This window comes from Brassica napus, chromosome C2 (genome assembly GCF_020379485.1).
Source record: "Brassica napus cultivar Da-Ae chromosome C2, Da-Ae, whole genome shotgun sequence".
In the NCBI taxonomy this organism is placed as follows: domain Eukaryota; kingdom Viridiplantae; phylum Streptophyta; class Magnoliopsida; order Brassicales; family Brassicaceae; genus Brassica; species Brassica napus.
The window spans coordinates 56,338,434-56,356,390 of record NC_063445.1 but is presented as its reverse complement, the minus strand read 5'-3'; the positions used below and the strand labels follow the sequence as shown (position 1 = coordinate 56,356,390).

The 17,957-nt window shown below is 31.4% G+C and overlaps 3 protein-coding genes, 1 long non-coding RNA gene, 1 other non-coding gene and 1 pseudogene across 10 annotated transcripts; 3 read left to right on the top strand and 3 right to left on the bottom strand.

Annotated features, from left to right (window-relative positions):
• Positions 1-94: 94 nt before the first annotated feature.
• LOC125581577 (NAC domain-containing protein 100-like) lies at positions 95-2,142 on the bottom strand. Its single transcript, XM_048747260.1, has 3 exons — positions 1,538-2,142; positions 1,111-1,388; positions 95-1,027 (listed from the first exon to the last, which is right to left on the bottom strand). The coding sequence occupies exons 1-3, from the start codon at positions 1,722-1,724 to the stop codon at positions 515-517; spliced, it is 978 nt and encodes a 325-aa protein (XP_048603217.1). The 5' UTR covers positions 1,725-2,142; the 3' UTR covers positions 95-514.
• A 3,987-nt stretch (positions 2,143-6,129) lies between these two features.
• Positions 6,130-8,632, top strand: LOC106402622. Of its 6 annotated transcripts, none has more exons than XR_007319185.1 (5): positions 6,130-6,312; positions 6,434-6,640; positions 6,822-7,172; positions 7,403-7,787; positions 8,094-8,632. It is a non-coding gene; the product is annotated as an uncharacterized LOC106402622 (long non-coding RNA). The 6 variants fall into 6 exon arrangements; XR_007319187.1 differs by lacking the exon at positions 6,130-6,312 and having other exon boundaries at positions 6,319-6,640; positions 6,822-7,015; positions 7,102-7,172; XR_007319183.1 differs by having other exon boundaries at positions 6,198-6,640; positions 7,558-7,787.
• Positions 8,633-10,723: 2,091 nt separating this feature from the next.
• LOC125582852 lies at positions 10,724-10,801 on the bottom strand. The gene has a single exon (XR_007320296.1). It is a non-coding gene; the product is annotated as a small nucleolar RNA snoR124 (small nucleolar RNA).
• A 77-nt stretch (positions 10,802-10,878) lies between these two features.
• Positions 10,879-10,961, bottom strand: LOC125582825 (annotated as a pseudogene).
• Positions 10,962-12,269: 1,308 nt separating this feature from the next.
• LOC106380116 (MADS-box protein AGL72) lies at positions 12,270-15,725 on the top strand. The gene is made up of 5 exons (XM_048747259.1): positions 12,270-12,960; positions 14,213-14,359; positions 14,438-14,537; positions 14,746-14,787; positions 14,876-15,725. The coding sequence occupies exons 1-5, from the start codon at positions 12,749-12,751 to the stop codon at positions 15,002-15,004; spliced, it is 630 nt and encodes a 209-aa protein (XP_048603216.1). The 5' UTR covers positions 12,270-12,748; the 3' UTR covers positions 15,005-15,725.
• Positions 15,726-16,403: 678 nt separating this feature from the next.
• LOC106379006 (zinc finger protein ZAT1-like) lies at positions 16,404-17,102 on the top strand. The gene has a single exon (XM_013819040.2). It carries the CDS (start codon positions 16,404-16,406, stop codon positions 17,100-17,102), a length of 699 nt encoding a protein of 232 aa, XP_013674494.2.
• Positions 17,103-17,957: the final 855 nt, after the last annotated feature.

Here is a 17,957-nt window from a genome sequence, read left to right as displayed (position 1 = left end):
AGGCCATGCCATAATAATCTGAACTGTATTTACAATTAAAATATAGGAGGGTGCATATTATTTTCATTCAAAAACAAATATAGCATGTCTTCAAAATTAGTATACATGGTATGAACGGTCACCACATATACTTTATGTTAGATTGTTATTACAAAAATTGGCAGACTTCTATCACCAAGTAATATTAAAATGTAAGCCTCTTATGAATTAACTTTCACACTATAAGACCTTCAGCTTCAAATGTCAAAACACAAAAAAAAAAAACAGTGATTAAAGGGTAAAATTATCCTACAGACTCTTAGGGTATATATATGCATATTATCATCATTTATATTATATAATACCCATTTGTACCAATTCATAAATTAAGTTTTTTTAAGAGTATAATATATAGTGGAACTTGAGATGGTAAAAATTTATACAAACTTTAACACACCATTACTATAAGGTGGAAAAGTTTTCTTACGTTCTTTCATGATAGTGAATCAGTAGACATGAGACTACTGAATCTTCTTCAGTAATTCCAGAAAGGTTCAAGATCAACCAGTCCAGTGGAGGAAGACGGGTCTTCTTGAGCATTGAGTTGTCTCTTACCATATTCAAAATCCAACGAAGTATCAGTGTTCATGTCAGTAGAAACTGCGGTTTCTTGTGAGACACTCATCGCTTTGAGACTCTGCCTTGTGTTGTTATCAACCATAGCCTGTAGAACCGAACGTTCTTGACCGAGCATCGGGCTTTGGTAGAGTGGAATCCTGTGGAAAATGTCGGCTTGGATCGAGTTAAGAACAGGGCTGATGAAGCCATTGAGTGTGTTTCCTTGGGCTTGATCAGTTTGGTTGGAGAAGCAGGGCACGTAAACCGGTTCTGTTTTGGTTTTATCATTGTAACTCGAATTATCGGTTAAATGGGGCAAAGGAGAAGGGTTAAAGCCGGTTCCAAGTGAACCGATTCGGATTAGACTTGAAATAGGGATCTTCTTCCCTCCAGCAGTCTTCTGGAACACTCTACATATCACCCATTCATTCTGAAAACTCCAACAAAAGTGTTACTAAACCAAAGAAAAAGAGAAAAACAGAGCAGAAACAGAACTTTTAGATAGAAAAAAACCTTTGCGGTTTTAGGTAAATTATGAGCAGAGAGTTTGCCTTCAAGCCTAAACTCATGCATCACCCAATTGGTTTTCTGACCTTTAGGAGCTCTTCCTCTATAGAAAACAAGTGTCTTCTTCATTCCAACAAGTGATTTACCTCGGTAAATCTCCTTATCTTTCCCGGTGGCCTTCCAATAACCGGCTTCAGTAGCCCGGTTAGTCCTCAAACCGGTTGGATATTTTTTGTCCCTCACACAGAAGAAGTACCATTCTTTTTCTCCCATTTTTGCCATCCCTGTAAAAATATTGGTTAGAAACAGTAAAAACATAGTGAATGTTATACCTCCAACATTAGGTTTCAAGAAGACAAAGCAAAAACACCAGTTTTTGATTTAGACAATGAATGTTATAGATTTGAGATCATGGTGATCTTTGGAAACTTACAAGGTAATTCCCATGGCTCAGACTTATTGAAGTCAACTTCACCAATAGCTTTAGCTGAAAAGCTGATGTCAAGAACCTTCTTGTGGAGATATTGAGTTATAAGTTCTTCATCTGTTGGATGAAACCTGAACCCTGGAGGAAGATCTATCTGCTCTTCTTCCTTCTGAAACTCACAAAAGCTCTCCATCTTTTATCCCTCCCCGGCCCAAGAAACCTTAAACCCTAAATATTGAATGAATAACCAACATATGGTTTATTTATTTGATCTTGAACGGTGTTTTTTTGGAGAGATGGATTCAGAGAATACTATGTGATTATATTTATTATAAATAAAGAGGAGAAAACGATGAACAGAGAAGTTGGGGAGAAAGATTAGGAAGATGAAGTGAAAATATAAAGGAAAAGGCCAAATGAAACTATAAAGGATTGGAGATAAAATATTAAAATATTTTATTTTGTTAATTATAAGAATTAAAACATTTTTTCTAGAATTTGGAAAATAAAAAAATATAGTTCCCCATATTTGTGTGTGAGTGTGAGAGGAGAAAGATACGTAATGTGTAACGCAACTTGAGTAGGTTGTTTTAGCACTTGCCACTTTTAAAGAAAAAAATAACTTTTCTGAGCTTTTTTAGTATCAATAAAATTAATTAAATTTGAAAATATTTTACTAGACTTAATGAAAAAAATTAAGAAATTATAGGAGCTAGAAAATAAAAACATATATGCAAAACTAACAAGAGAACAGATAACTACGATTCTTTGAATCTAACGCATTAAGCATAGTTACTATAATTGTAATGAAATACAATGAATGATTACGTCAGTTAAGTAATACAATGAATAAAGACAATACTTTCGAAAATAAGTTGCAAAGAAATAAATCTGTGATATATGGTATTGAATATTTATGGTGGAAAGAGTGAAAAGTTCTTCAGTTGCCAAAAATAAAAATAAGAAGTGAAAAGTTCTTTAACATTCATATACAAAAATAGTGAATGAGTTTAGGGTTCAGATTTTCGATATTAATTTAATAGAACAAAAGTTAATTAGACATAGAGATCAACATGTCTATATATACACACTATAAACTATAGCAGAATATTTTTTAAATGCAAATATGTTGTAGTATCATCTGTTGAGAACATTTATAATCATTATTTGAAAATAAATAAATTACCTAGTATGATTTTTATATTTTATTTATCAAGTAACAATAAGCCAACCACTTTTGAGATGAAATAGTTTACTTTAATTAAAGAAGTAGGTGCATGCTAAAATAAAAATGATAAAAGGTTGATGTTTCAGTAGTAGTACTTTTTGATATACATATATATATAGTAATATTTAGCAAACAAAATAGTACTAATATTTAATTTTTATAGTTTATAAGTTTTGGAACTCTCTTTCAAGGAAAAATCAAACATCATGTTTGATGTTTGATGTTTCTGCTGATACCCTTATTGGTTCTTTAGTCTTGTTACCTTATTCGTCAAAATTGAAATCTTTTATTACAAATAGAAGAACCACTTAGAAAAGGTCAAAGGAGTCTATGTATAATATTCTTTTTAAAAGGTTATTCTGTTTTGAAGAGCGAAGTGCGTTCGGTGTATTGCTAACACACTTTGATTTCGGAATATGTGTTGGACTAAAAAAAGAGGAATATGTGTTGGACACTTGAAGTGGGTGTTCGCCTAGAATCGCATTATTTATTTAGTTTTTAATCGTGTGTTATATGGTGGGAAACATTTGGAGTTAATCCTACTCAAATTCAGTTGATATATGTTTTTTTAAAAACTGATATATGTAATTTTGATAAACAATTCTACTAATAAATATTTTACGATACATCTCATTTTGTAAAACACAAATCTCAGGATGAATGGTTCCCAATCTATAATCGTTGCAATTACTTTTTATTGAACACGCAATTTATTTGTATGACTCAGTATGAATATGCATATAAATTTTGTTTTTAATCTTAAATCAAGATTAATAAATCATTATTTATCATTTTTAAATCAACCTGTGATTATCCTTATAATTAAATTATATATTTGCATAAACAGAATATGCATCATTTAAAAACAAACATATGTATGGTCTCTGGTATTGTATTTGTTTAAGTTTTTCATATTTAATTTTATATCTATTTTTTGTGATACAATTTTATATCTTAACTAGATTTTGATCCACCCTTAAAAGGACGGGTATGTTTTTTATTTTATATTTTTGTTGAAATTTAATTTTTATATTTGTGTTTTTAGTCATATATATATTTTTCTTTGTATAATATTTATCTTAAATGATTAATAAAAAGTTTTAATAATTGTATTAAAATAGTTGGACCACATTTATATCAATAAATCATGTTTCTATTTTAATAGTATTGATCAGTAGAAAACTAGATCTAGTGGTCCACTTTTTTAGGTCATGATAGAAAACACCACAGAAGTGAACCATGAGATATGCACATATGATATTGAATGTGGGCTGAGGTTTGTAACTTAAAGAAGGTACAAAGCATATATTCGCATTCTTTCCGCGTTATCCATCAGAAACAAAAATATATGCACGTGATTTTACAGAACTGGATCAAACTCCTAGTTGAAAATCTGGTAGGTAATGTACTAATGTTTCCACCGTTTTAGTTATTATTGGATTAGCCAGGTTTGTTCGGATCACTTGGTTAACAAAATAGGTTCGCAACAACTATAGCTATTATGGGATTAGCTGTGAAATTTAGATCTTAATCTCAACATTATAACCCTCGTTTAAAATAAATAATTTGTATACAGAAAATCTAAATTTTAACTTCAAATTTAAAACCTATATGTCCTGTCACAGTAACTTCGTATCCAAAGAACCAATTTGGCAGCTTTCATTTTGGAAGTTATTTCAAGTCCACAAACAAGATTCTTTAACTTGTTTCTATTTGTAATTTGACGATCGGCGTACTCTTGCCCGTTCTTACCCGTTGGTCGCTATAATCAGGACATTCACTTTGTTTTTTCAATGTGTTCTAGGCTTCAATTTTAGTATTTCATCTTTTCGTTTGTTCATATTCTTGAGTTTCATTTGGCTTCAGAAAGATTGTGATCCTTATTGGCTTATGGTTTCAGAAAGAATGTATTCTTTGCCGATTAATGTAAAAAATTATGTCACCACATTTCAGATTCGATCCACTTGCCATGCGAAACTAAGTCACATTTTCTTGGTCACCCTATATAGATATGGACTACTGCATTTCGGCCCATTTGAATACCCGGGAGAGACTCTATCCGTGAGTTGTACCTCTCATCAGAGAGTTAGTTATGTATCTTTAATAGATTCAGATTTAACCTTTTAAAATTAAAAAAAAATGTAAAAAATTATTATATATTCAATTTAATCTAACAGATGACAAACAACCCGTCTTGTTACTTTTTTACTGAGGTTCATACCACAAACTGAAAGCACTTTGTTCAAAAAAAAAAGAAATTCTTTTAAATAGAAAGTAGGAATTATTGAAACAAATTAAATGATCAAAATAACATTTTCACTATTTCTCCAAAATATATTGATAAGAGAAATATAACGCTAAAAGTTTTGGGCAGCGCCATTCCATGTTTTCCATTTGCTTGTAGTAAACATACATTATTAATAATTTGACGAATAAGCCTTCAGTAAAAAAAAAATGATGAACGAACAATAAGCACGATGGATATTTTCACTTTTCATCTTTGGCATAGTTGGGTTTCACCAAAGTACCAAACAATTACGACTGGCACTCTTATCGGTATATATTTGATCACCTTCCCAAAAGATCTTTATTTTAAAACAAAAACACAATTACAAAAATAAATTAATATATGACGAATAAATTAATGTATTCTAATTATACTTGTTATCTAAACCATCTATTTTATAATTATAAATTAATTGTTACAGAAATTGATCTGCAAATTTTGTAGGATGTTGATTTAAATTTTTGAAATTCAAACTATGAGCAAACAAAAAATCATGGTTGTGGGGTTTCTTTCTCTGTATATAAAAACTATAGTGATTAAGGTATATGCTCCTAAGAGAGGTTCAAACTGGAAAAGTAAACATGATGTGATGGAAGAGCCCTAATTCGTATCCATTTTGAGGGGAGAAGACGATAGATAACATCTTCGGTCTCTTTTTTCGTTAGGCATCATACACTGCCGAAGCAGAGGACCCAAAAAGTGTGGCGCATATCAGAAAAGAAAGAAATATTGGGCTTGTACACTATTACACTATTGGGCTTGGATCATAAAGTGTGACACGTATCTACAGTTATTGGGCTTGTACACTATTATACATTGGGCTAAATATTGTGGGCTTCGAACGAATGAGATCAATACAATACTAAAAGTTGAATAAGATCAACATCTAAACTGTCCACATAGGACTAAAAAATCAACCAATAGAAAAGAGTTATTTTGCCATGTCATATGAGCTTTGTTCGAAAATGATAATTATCGAGACTTTCGTGTGGGCTTATGATATTTGGCCCAGTCAAACCCACTTCTGGAAATGGCTCACAAACTTTCTCTTCTCAGTTTCGGATCCTTGGAAATCTCCGTTACACGCAACACCTTTATCAATCAATTATCTTTTACTCTTTTCTTTATGGTCTCATTTCACCTCCCTATTATCTTCTCCTATAAAAATCGTTTCTTCCAAACTTTAATTCAACCAAAATTGAAAGCTATGGCCATGAGAAATAAATAATTCAGAGTCTCTTGCTCTTCCTCTACTCTTCGTACCCGGTAATCAAACCCCACAGTATTCATAGCTATAGGAACGGCGAAATCCACCGCCACAGCCCCGGCTTAATTTTATAAGGATGTGATCGTTTACCACCAAGTTTGCTTGCTTACATGGTTGCAGCTTCATAACTCGTGCCATGTTTGTCATACGAGTTCATGACTCATGGAGGTCAGACCAGTGGGGAAGACAGACAACAAACGGTTGAGAGTTCGCCGACTCCGAGGAGGTTTAGTTTATTATATCCATGGCCACTCAAGAGACATGATACAAATTAGGATTCTGGGAGTGGATCTGATATCGATACTACGTAGGATGAATTGGATTGAGGTTAGTGGATTGTCTATCCTGTGAATCTTGGTTCTGACCAATCTATTGTTTGTGTTGTGTGTGTGCAAAGTACTTTCCCTTTTGATTTTTTAGAATAAAAAAGTATGAAAACTGTATCATTTTCCGGAATAAAGTATTGGCCTCAACTGATACATTGTTTTGTCTTCCTGTTCTGTGCAAGAAATTCATGGAATACAATGAAATTCTCAAAACATTTGAAGATCAAGAGGAGTTAAAAGAGGTTTGACCTTCAAATGCTAGCAAGAAGGCGGATCAATGGGTAGCTTTTCGAATATACTCTGTAGACATTCCTTTTACCTGTTCTCCTCTCCAATATTTGTGTTGCCACTTGCCAGTGGCCCAGTGTTAACAATGGTGGCTTCCCTAAACCCACGTCTGTTATTCTCCTCAACTAACAAAATGTGTTTCATGTAGCATATGAAGCACTGAATTTTTCTCAGGGTTATGGAAATGGGGAAGAAGCTTGCAGAGAGGATAAGGAGCAAAGGGCCTTACATTGTCCTGAGTGTATGTACGTTAATCATTTCACTCTCACTATTGAAGCTTCTTATTTTTTTTTTTGTTGTTGCACATACAGCTGTAAGACTAATATTATTATATATTACTTTTTTATAATTGGGTATAATATGCTTACGTGATATAATAGTTCAAATAAGAATATATATATGATTTATAAAATTTGATTGTTACTGCTCTCAATGGTGTATATATGTTACTTTGTCTTATTTATTTTCCCTGCAGCTAATTGTGGCTTTGAAAATTCATTTTCTACACCGAAGAAAAGAAGAAGCCAGTGACTGTTTTAACGTTTTGTTGTCTTCTAAGCTCTGTAAATGTTTATAAAACTGGTGTTTTGATGATTATGTGCCTCACATTGTTTTTGTTTTTATGGATAGGGTGAATCACAGCTCACTGAATAAAAAAAATACCCAACTCCGTATTTTCGAATGGTCTTACATAACTGTCTCCAGTGGGATCAGTGGCCTTATGCTACTGTCGATATACTACAGATTCCACCAACGCCATATCTACAAAGCCAAAAAGGAGGAAGATGAACATGACAACTTGAAGCCAGCCTCTATCGCTGGGGGTGGAAACTGCAGCAAATCATAGTAGACACTACAAGGTACTCGCATGTAAACACTACATCCTTTGTATTACGTCTTCTTTGTTGTTTTTGTTATTCTCCCTTTCTTTAAATGGAATCTTATTAGATGTTTCCAAATGAAATTTGGTAGTTCATCACAAAACTTCTCTATTTCATTGACAAAGGGGAGTCATTCACCCATGATGTTTTATCGTTACACGGATTCCAGTTTTATTCATTTGAAACTCTGATACATGCTTACCGAACAAAATAATGTATAGCGACATTTGTATATATTAGTGAATTAAACATTTTACATGGTTCCTCATATTGCTTCATGTGCAGGTTGAAGCAAAAGAAGTTTTCTTTTCTGTTACAAAGCTTTCCCAATCTAAAGACACTGGTTTGGGAGAGAACGGTTTACTTGATCATAAAGGAACTTTCTCCATCAGCTGATAAGGTTCATAGTTTGTAATTTGCTTTGGTGGCTGAATCCTAATACCAATACTGAAGGTATAGTTTCTTAATTTGCTTCACCAGTGCCAACAATCACAAAATTATAATTTGTTCTTCTTCTTTCAGATTCTAATGATTGGTTGTTATTTGAGTCATTGTGATTTTCAGTAGGGATGTTTAAATGAAGATAGAATCTAACAAGTCAGTGTCGGAGGTTAATAATGAAATTGAGAGTGAGGATGGTAGTGAATAGGTTTGTAGTTGATCATTTTAAATTACGTTTCATTGTGTATAATCAAATTCATGATGAGAACGGTGACCAAGGTTGAAATTTGTAGCATAAGTACAGATGGTTGATCTCTTTGTCTTCTTTATGTTTTCGTAAAATTGTTATGGGAATGATTAAAAGAGAGTGTTTTTCTTTATTATTCTCTTTGTTTTAAAACTTCACAAAATGTTTTATTCCCTACATAATTTAGATTCTTATTTTATAAATTTGTGATCTCATATTTCTATTTTGACATGTGATCAATTCAAATAAAATTGTAGATGAAAATTGATAAATTAAATTGATTTATTTGGCCAAGATAATGTCATTGTTTCAAACTCATGCCCAATTCTAAATTTACACATTTCTAACAAATTATATATAATATCCTTTTCTATATAAATTATCAAAAAAAAGCAAAAAATTAGTGATAAAGCAGTATAAGGAATTGTATTAATCTTTGATGATGCAATTAAATAAAACATAAAATATTCAGAAATTTACCAAGTATAGCTATAAAATAGTAATAATTAATAAATAAAATAAATAAAAACTAATTTCAATTTGCAACGAAGTAAGAAAAAAATAAAAAAAATAAGGATTATAAAATGAAAAAATAAAGAGGAGATAAACACACAAATTTATTACTTCAATGTATACGTGAATAAGTTTGAACCAAGATGAGTCTACTTTTTTGCTACCAAAATTGTTTTCAAGCAAATAGTAAACAATAAATCTATCAAATTAAAAAAATAAATTATTAATTATATTTTTAATTTATATAAAATTTAAAACTAAACATAATATACGTATATATATATAATTAAGAACATATATTAAGGATTTTTGATGTATATATCATGCATTCCCATTATAGTATTTTTTTTACAAATGGTAATACATTCTAACATCATCTTCACATAACATTCAAATCACCCAAGAAACCACAATAATTCTATTAAGAAAATATACCCAAAATACATTCATACATCTTATGGTGAAACTTACAATCAACTGTTATGTCTAGCCACTTACAAACACATTCCTATTAGATTGTTTTATAAATAAATTTTGTGTTTACTTATTTAAATTTAAAAATAGAAAATGTTTTTGATTTTAAAGGTCCATCCTAATATTATTGAGAAAATACACATAACAAAAAAAATTTTAACACAAAAAAAAACTAAATACAAAAACATATTTCGTTATAGGTTTGCTTTTCTAGAGGTACAAAAAAAATATATAAATAGAAAGAAAAATTACAAAAAATGTTTTAATCTTGAAATATCTCACATCGAACTTTTATACATTTCTTAATATGAAATGGCCAAATAATAAATTTTGACAATTTCAAAGCATATAATAGGAAATATAAATTAACTTGATAACAATCACTAATCCAAATTAAACATATATAAAGCTGAATGGAAAATAAATTTCATTATCATGTTTGATTTTTTAAAACATTACAGAAATTATTATTCACCTCAACATTTAAAATAAAATATTATTCTTACTTTACTTAAGATAGTCACATTAATCCACTCAGAAGCTAATAAAAACATATATTACATAGAAGACTAATGTCACGTTCAAAAAGCAACAACATGTACCTTAAAAAAACTCAATCTATATACATTTGTTTTATTCTTTTAGAAGTTTTCTGATTTATAAATTCTAAATTCATTAAATTGTTTTAAAAATACACAAAAATCTATAAATATTATAGATAAACTATTTCTTAGTCTATTAATTGACCGAAATAATATGTAAAAGCATTTTCCGCGCGTAGCGCGGACAGAGAATCTAGTATTCTGTAAAACTTTCCCACTCAAAAGTATATATATGCATAAACAAGAGCTAGTTTCATATTTTTGTTCAATTTTTCATTGTGTTTTGATGTGTTATAATTATATATTATGGTTTTTCTCTTGTATACTAATATATCTGTCAATTGGCTGAGTCAATCCCAAATGTGATGTTTCACAAATTGAATCAAGAAGAGCTTAGAACTACGTGACATGTCCTTAATGTTCATGTGCTTCTATAGGGCAGAGGGTAAAACTATGACGTTTCAGCTGCACCATTGCTACTGTAGGCAGAAACGTCAAAAATATTTTGGAATTTTCATAACATTTTGAATAGTAGCAATAAAACAGAAATTGACTTTTGTTCTTTAAATCTGGGTTTTGGATTACCTATCTCAACTATCAAGAGCAAGGTTCAAATATTAAGGATAATTCAAAGGCTTTAACTCAGCATCAAGATTGTAATCACATATGTTGTTACACATCGGATCTGATGATTTATTTGAATTCCATCAGTGGTAAAGCCTCAAATTTTCAATCAAAACAATTGTAGATAATAAAAAGGGATTATGAAAATTGAAAGGTAAAGAGGATTGTTAATGCATCAGATATTCCCATTATAGACTTTAGTCAACACAGATAATTTCTGATGTCCCTGTCTGTTTAATCGTCACTTGCAAAGAACACAAACCCCACTTCACAACAGAAACACAAAGATTCACGAACACAAAAAGTTGTTTTGTAAAATAGATTTAGTGTAAGGTATCAATACCAAAGATGTCTGAGAACTTTCAAGAATCATAGTATTCTCAACATATAAGCAAGAAGCTGAACAAGAAGCTGAAACCAAAAAGAAAAAGAAAAATAAATTTAGATTGGGTTGAAGAAACTAAAGTTTAGGACTTTCACCGTTTTATAATCAGATACAGAGACTGGAAGTTAGGGTTTTGGGGGAGACTGAGCTATTAGATGAAAGAATATTTATTATTATGTAGCCAAGTTAACATCAATGAACATGTAGCTCAGATGGTAGAGCGCTCGCTTAGCATTCGAGAGGCACCGGGATCGATATTCCGCTTGTCCACCTTTTTTTTTACCCTAAACATTTTTTCTTGCACTACTAAAGCCCGTTTATTTGAGCCCATCCTGTGAATTGAGTGTACGTGTTTAGTTAGACCAGCTCATAATAAGGCCCGTTCAATCATCATATTTATATAGGAGAGACCACTTCTTATATTTTGCTCAGGGCCCGTATAACCCATTAAGTCGACTGTGATAGCATGACATATTATGATCACAAACTTTGACAATTACAACGTCAAAGTGAAGAAAATAAGTATCAGATCACTACAAGTATATGAAGTAATCACTTTTTCTGCCTCGTTTTCATCTAATAAATTTAGATTTTCTCATTTTTACCCGGATACTTAGAAAACAGTGACTTTTGCGTCGAATAACATAGATTCACCAAATCATAGGCTGAATAAAATTTCAAGTACATAAGATCAATTTCAAGTGCTTATTGTAAGAAAACAGAAATCTCAGAAACCTATATAACCCCTAAATTAATTGAAGAATATTATGCAAATGATAAATGTATTTATGTCACTTTTAAAATGGTTAGGTCTGCATAATTAATTAATTAAAGTATTTAATTTATTTTTATAAAAGTATTTAATTTTGATAGAACTCATTTGAAAATACCAAATTAAATTATTTGAAAATATTTGATATCAAGTATGTATATTTTATTTTTGTGATCAAATATTTTATAAAATGATCTATAGACCAATCTAATTGGACCGATAGTTACAAAAAAACATAAATCATATGAAGCTTCATTAAAATCGATAATTAACATATTTTTAATTAGTAGAAAAAAGCGAAGCAGACATTTTTAGTCAGCAGGCAAAGCAGTGTGTGATAATCGAAAGTAATATCTGCAAAATGGCATTTATATATTTTTATTTCCTGAGAGTATGTAAATCAGAGAGCAAAAGCAAGACTATTAACCTTAGGGTTTGTTCCTCCCTGCATAACAAAGGTTTGACCAAAGAAAGACTAAATCATCAAAGTGATTTGACTCATCAATTCATTCATTTCTAGTTATCATCGATCTTATTGTTCTGTTCATTTCATCTCTTTTTTTTCTTGTGAAAGTTCGTCCTTATTAATATCACAGATCTTCTTGGTCGTTTTCTGATTCTTGAGGCCTTTGAAACGAATCTTGACAGATTTAGAAAAAAGGTTTTGTTTGGTTTCGTTTTTTCCCCAGATTTTTCATCATTTTCCTAGGGAAGTTATCACTTATTGACTTTTGTGTGGACAGCTGATCTTGTGTTTAGATCTCTCTTTTGTTATCAAGAAACAGTACCTTGGTTTTGATTTGGATCCAAGTGAGTTTGTTTCTAAAGAAAAAGAAACTAATTTTCTCTTTCCTATAAAATTGTTCAGACTTAGGGTTTCATATGGATTCACCCACTAATCATGGCAGGAGGATGGTGAAAGGGAAGATCGAGATCAAGAGAATCGAAAACCTAACGAGCAGGCAAGTCACGTTCTCCAAGCGTAGGAAAGGTCTCATGAAGAAGGCTCACGAGCTTTCAGTTCTATGCGATGCTCAAGTCGCAGCCATTGTCTTTTCTCAGAAAGGCAAACTATACGAATACGCTAGCTCCGAGTAAGTAACCTAACATTTCTATAACTTTTAATCCAATTAATACACATTTATACATATTTACAATCTACTGTTTATTCTATAGAAATGAATCTACTGTTCTTACTTTACTTTGCTAATTTATTTATGTATCGCACAATAGATTTCTAGCTAATTGTAGCTGTTGCGTTTAACTTCTCAACAAATTATGCCTTCTTAAAGTTTTTTTTTTTTTGTCATTTATTTACTCAATAGTACCACGAAGTTTTTATTTAAATGAATTCAAACCTAATCACAGTTCTTCTTTAAGCACGAGCAATCAATTTAGGACTTTCCAAAGAAGTGTTCTTGAACTTTGAACCTAGTATGCCTTGAAACTCATGCTGAAACCACTTGACATGTTTATAATTATATTGAAACATCCTAGTGTTCATGCCATACTGTTAAGAGTACAATTGGACCAATTTAAAAATCCCCCATGAAGTATGAGAAGATCTTTTGGATTTTTGCTAGGGTCTCAAACTCTAGCCCTCGAGAAGTTTTCATGCTATTAAATGTGTTGATCTCTTATATAGCCGATAGGTGAGTTAGTTTCTTAAACCAAATCCAAACTTAAATGATGCCACTAATGATTATCAAACCCAAACAATGATCATAATCATGTGAAACCATATATTGATAGTCACTAGGTGAACTGTACTAATCATCTCTTCCCATTATTTTGTTAGCGAATTGCCAATATCTACACTTGAGTGGGTTTAGATAATTAACCAACCAAAACTTTTGGAACAAGAGTTTATGTTTCATTCACAGTTTCGAGTTTACCAAGTTTGACCATTTAAAGCAAATCGTTGGTACGTAATGGAAAGGCGAGTGCATCCTAGCTTATAGTAATGCTTTTGCCATTGAGTTTGTATAGATAGGAAACCAAGTTACACAAATTAAAAAGACATATATTACTAACAAATTGATATTATATATTCAGCTATTTCTTCTCCTATAATAGGTGGAATGGCATATCGAAAACCTTACTATGTACATTCTTCATCCTCCGGAAATCTTTCATACTTTTTAATTATACTAATCCTGAGATAGGCCAAGCGCATATCGACAAAATGTATCGAATTTAGGCTCGGAAAATATGCATACAATCTATAAATCTTGCATATGTGTGAATGTTCTTGTTGGTCATGATAACATTTTCGGAAAATAGTAATTGTATACTTTAGAAATATTATAATGATGATTGATGAAGTGATCCTGAAAACTAATTCAGCATGAAGAAGATGATCGAACGATGTGAGTTACATAGAAGGGAATATTTTCATGAAGAGAGACTCCAAAAAGAGCAGCAGGTGCAGGATCTCAAGGATGAAATCACGATTATGGTGAACTCCATTGAACTTCTTCAACGTCATTGCCGGTTAGTTTCTGATATTTCTATAGATAATGCAATAGGTGATTCTATATAAGCTCATGAAGGCGATAATATGCATCTTAGGAGGCTAATGGGGGAAGATTTAGATACTTGTTCGGTGGAGGAGCTCAAAGAGATAACTATTCAAATTGAGAAAAGCCTTACTATTGTTAGATCAAGGAAGGTAAACTTAATAAATACATAGTACTTGATTTTGAAATCTTTACGTGTTTGTTATAATGTGTTTAGCACTAATGGCTTATAATTAGGGTCTTCTAGAGTATTTTCTGTTACACATATCAACATATGTTCTCTGGGACTTCTGAGTCTAAATGATTAGCTATCGAACCAGCATGTGCAACTGCTTATTCCGGATTCTACAATTTTGGCAGGCTAAGTTAAATGAAGATGAGGTGGGGAAACTAAAAGCAGAGGTAATTTTACTTTATTATTTTAGTTGGTTCTTTACGGCATATAATATATAAATTTCATTGTGCTTTTTTTTGGGTTTGATCTTATTAGATTGCAGGAAAAAGAGAGCTGTTGAACGAGAGAACTAGGCTGCACGAAATGGTATACGCATACGCATATATATACAATCCAAGGACATATATGCATGTATTCATTCTTGCACGCCCTACACTTATTTAATCATGAACTTAGTCTTTGCTATCTATATTTATAACTAGTACATATCGATACTATATATAAGTTCACAACTCTGAAGGGAAGTTTTCATGATTTCTCAATAGAACACAATGATAGATTCATTAGCTAAGATTGTTAGAGCGTTCCATATATATAATGTTTTTGTTGTTGACTGTCATATTCTAATCTACTAGTTACAAAGATCATCTAATTTAATAATATAATAATCTTTTGATGTTAAAAAACAAAATCGTTTAGCGCTTTATCTCTTTATTCTTTAAATAACAAAAATATCATTCAGCTATAGTCTATAGACATCATGGTGGATTAACCTTTGACATCCATGACTTAACTCTCATGAAAAATCTTGTGGTTGATTAATAGTGCTTTCGACTGAAATCTAACTTGAGGAAATCTGAAAATCGTCCGTCAAAAAGTTATTCGTTTTTCGTGAACTTTTTGTTTGTTTCTCTCTGATTATTGAGTTTCTTTTGTTTAGGATTTAACTTGTTATCATTTCAGTTTGAAGAAAAGCCCTTGTGGATGCAGTCGAGGAACTTAGAGAGTGAGAAGAATGCATCTTCCTCTGGCTGTGAAAACATCCACATATCCAATGTCGAAACTGATTTGTTCATCGGATTGCCTAGAAGAGTGTAATGATCTCTTTCTTTTTTATTAACAGGTTCTTGTTTTCATATTTTCCAAGTATATACTCGATTCTCTATTTGCGTAAAACTAAGAAATAAAGTTATGTATAATACCTTGACAAAAAGTGATGTATAATAATGTTATGATTGTTATCTACTAAATAATTGTTTTCTTTCTCTTCTCTGTCGATCTTATTTCATTTTTAATTCTTTTTTGATGTTAATGGCATGGTTTTATATGGCTAACTACTGCTTTTATTTCATGTTTCTAGTTTGGGCTATTCATCTCTCACGCAAAATATCTTATATAAACGGTTTTGACGGAGACTGAGTTAATGACACAATGTGACTAATAATTTATAAAGCTACAGTTAATTAATTACCACTTAATCGATAGACCTAAATAAGCAGTTAGTAATTAATTGTTAAGACTTAAGAGCATAGTGCACTAAACACTTATGGTAAGTGGTTAACTCCTTTTGAATAGTATTCGTACGTATTTATGTTTTCTTCCGATTTCTGGATTACCTTTTGAATAGTATTTGTACGTATTTATGATTTCTTCAGATTTCTGAAGCTATATATATGCACAAATCATACAACAATATATTCAAGCAAACTCTTCTCGCAGCAAAAGCAATCAAAATCATTATCACCAAAAAACTTCTATAGCTTTTTTTATTCCTTGTTTCTTTTTCATCAAAATGAGTTGCAATAAGTCATTTTCAAATGGGAGTACTCTAAGAGAGCACATGATGTCAGAATCAGCGAGTGGCTCGACCCTTCCATCGCTAGAGACATCCAACAATGAAACCGTTTTGATTGGGGGACCAGATCTAAAGAGAGAAGACGGTGCACATCAAATAAAAGGCGAGAGAAAGATGATCGTGGACGAGGCAGATTCTACCGGGTCTGGTAGTCCTTTGACAGCTGTCGAAGAAGCTGGTTTAATTCTTGTAGCAATGTCTAAGGGGCAGAGGCCAGAAAATTCTCAGAATTGGAATGCTATTGATCGTTTGTTAGCAACTCCAAACGGTAAAGAAGAATATTACGAAACAGATTTAGATTCTGATGATGATAATAAAGAAGTCAAATACAAGTCTGTTGCTGAGCTTCTCACTCAAAACGTGGAAACCCTAACAGAAGACAACGGTGAAGATGATGAGGATAATGATGCTGACGAAACAAATTTGGTTACGAGAGAGAAAAAGTGTAAGAAAGAATTTATATGTGATGTATGTGGAAAAGTTTTTGGTTCGTATCAGGCATTAGGTGGTCATCGAACGAGCCATAAGTGCAAACGGTTGAAGATTTGCGACAAGAATGATCAAGACCGAGAATTAGTTCCAAACAAAAAGAATGATCAAGACCGACGTCACCAGTGTGGAGTTTGTGGCAGAGAATTTGAATCTGGTCAAGCACTTGGTGGTCACATGAAGACTCATTACATATAATTAGTTCTGTTATTATTGGTTAGTCGACTTCAACCGAGTGACATAGAACCTATGAATTGATTTGGGTCATTAACTGATATGGATGAACAAATTATGAATTATGCTCCTTATGTTTATGTTTTTTTACCCTTTTTAGTTTATTTTCTGTTTTGTATAATAATAAAAGTTATAAAAAAATATAATAAGAATAATAATAATAAAAGTTTGGTTACAGTTTATGTGTTTATCATAAAGTTTCTTGTTCAGAATATACTTTCGGAATTTATTTTCAGCACAAAATAGCGAAATAAATGTCGATGTAGTGATTCTATATGGTGTAGAGCAATTAATATGATTAAGGACATAATTCATAAAAAAACATAATTCATAGTGCAAGATTAAAAACTATTCATAATTCATAGTAATATTGTGCCAGTCAAACAACAAGACTAAAACATTAATGGAACATTATTATGCTTTATTTAGAAAATTTCCTATATTTAATATATCTACATACGTGTAAATTTACAAATTAATCATAATTTATGTTTTTGTTTGACTAAGCGAAGTCAAATATATTCAATTAAGTGTTCCAAAATCGTTTGGAGTTGTAAATCGATAACGGTGAAATTAAACGGGCCGATAATGAGTAAAAGACCCAGTCACTCTCTTCAGCCCGACAAATATATGAGCTTGGTTGATCCTTTAAAACCATTTCTATGAGCTTGTGTTCAAAAAAAAAAAAAAATCATTTCTTTCATATATGAAAGGAAGCAAAGGCAAAAGTACTCTCATATATATCCTCTCTAACACCCTTCAAAAACAATTCTACAATTACATTAAAAACACCATACAAAGAAATGTATATCAACACCT

Excerpts from the sequence above, each read along its gene's own strand:
- LOC125581577 (XM_048747260.1), bottom strand. The coding sequence starts at position 1,724 with ATGGAGAGCTTTTGTGAGTTTCAGAAGGAAGAAGAGCAGATAGATCTT. Across the intron at positions 1,389-1,537 it reads TGAGCCATGGGAATTACCTT|GGATGGCAAAAATGGGAGAA; the intron begins GTAAGTTTCCAA and ends ATATTTTTACAG. Across the intron at positions 1,028-1,110 it reads ATTTACCTAAAACCGCAAAG|AATGAATGGGTGATATGTAG; the intron begins GTTTTTTTCTAT and ends TGGAGTTTTCAG.
- LOC106380116 (XM_048747259.1), top strand. The coding sequence starts at position 12,749 with ATGGATTCACCCACTAATCATGGCAGGAGGATGGTGAAAGGGAAGATC. Across the intron at positions 12,961-14,212 it reads TACGAATACGCTAGCTCCGA|CATGAAGAAGATGATCGAAC; the intron begins GTAAGTAACCTA and ends AAACTAATTCAG. Across the intron at positions 14,538-14,745 it reads CTATTGTTAGATCAAGGAAG|GCTAAGTTAAATGAAGATGA; the intron begins GTAAACTTAATA and ends CAATTTTGGCAG.
- LOC106379006 (XM_013819040.2), top strand. The coding sequence starts at position 16,404 with ATGTCAGAATCAGCGAGTGGCTCGACCCTTCCATCGCTAGAGACATCC.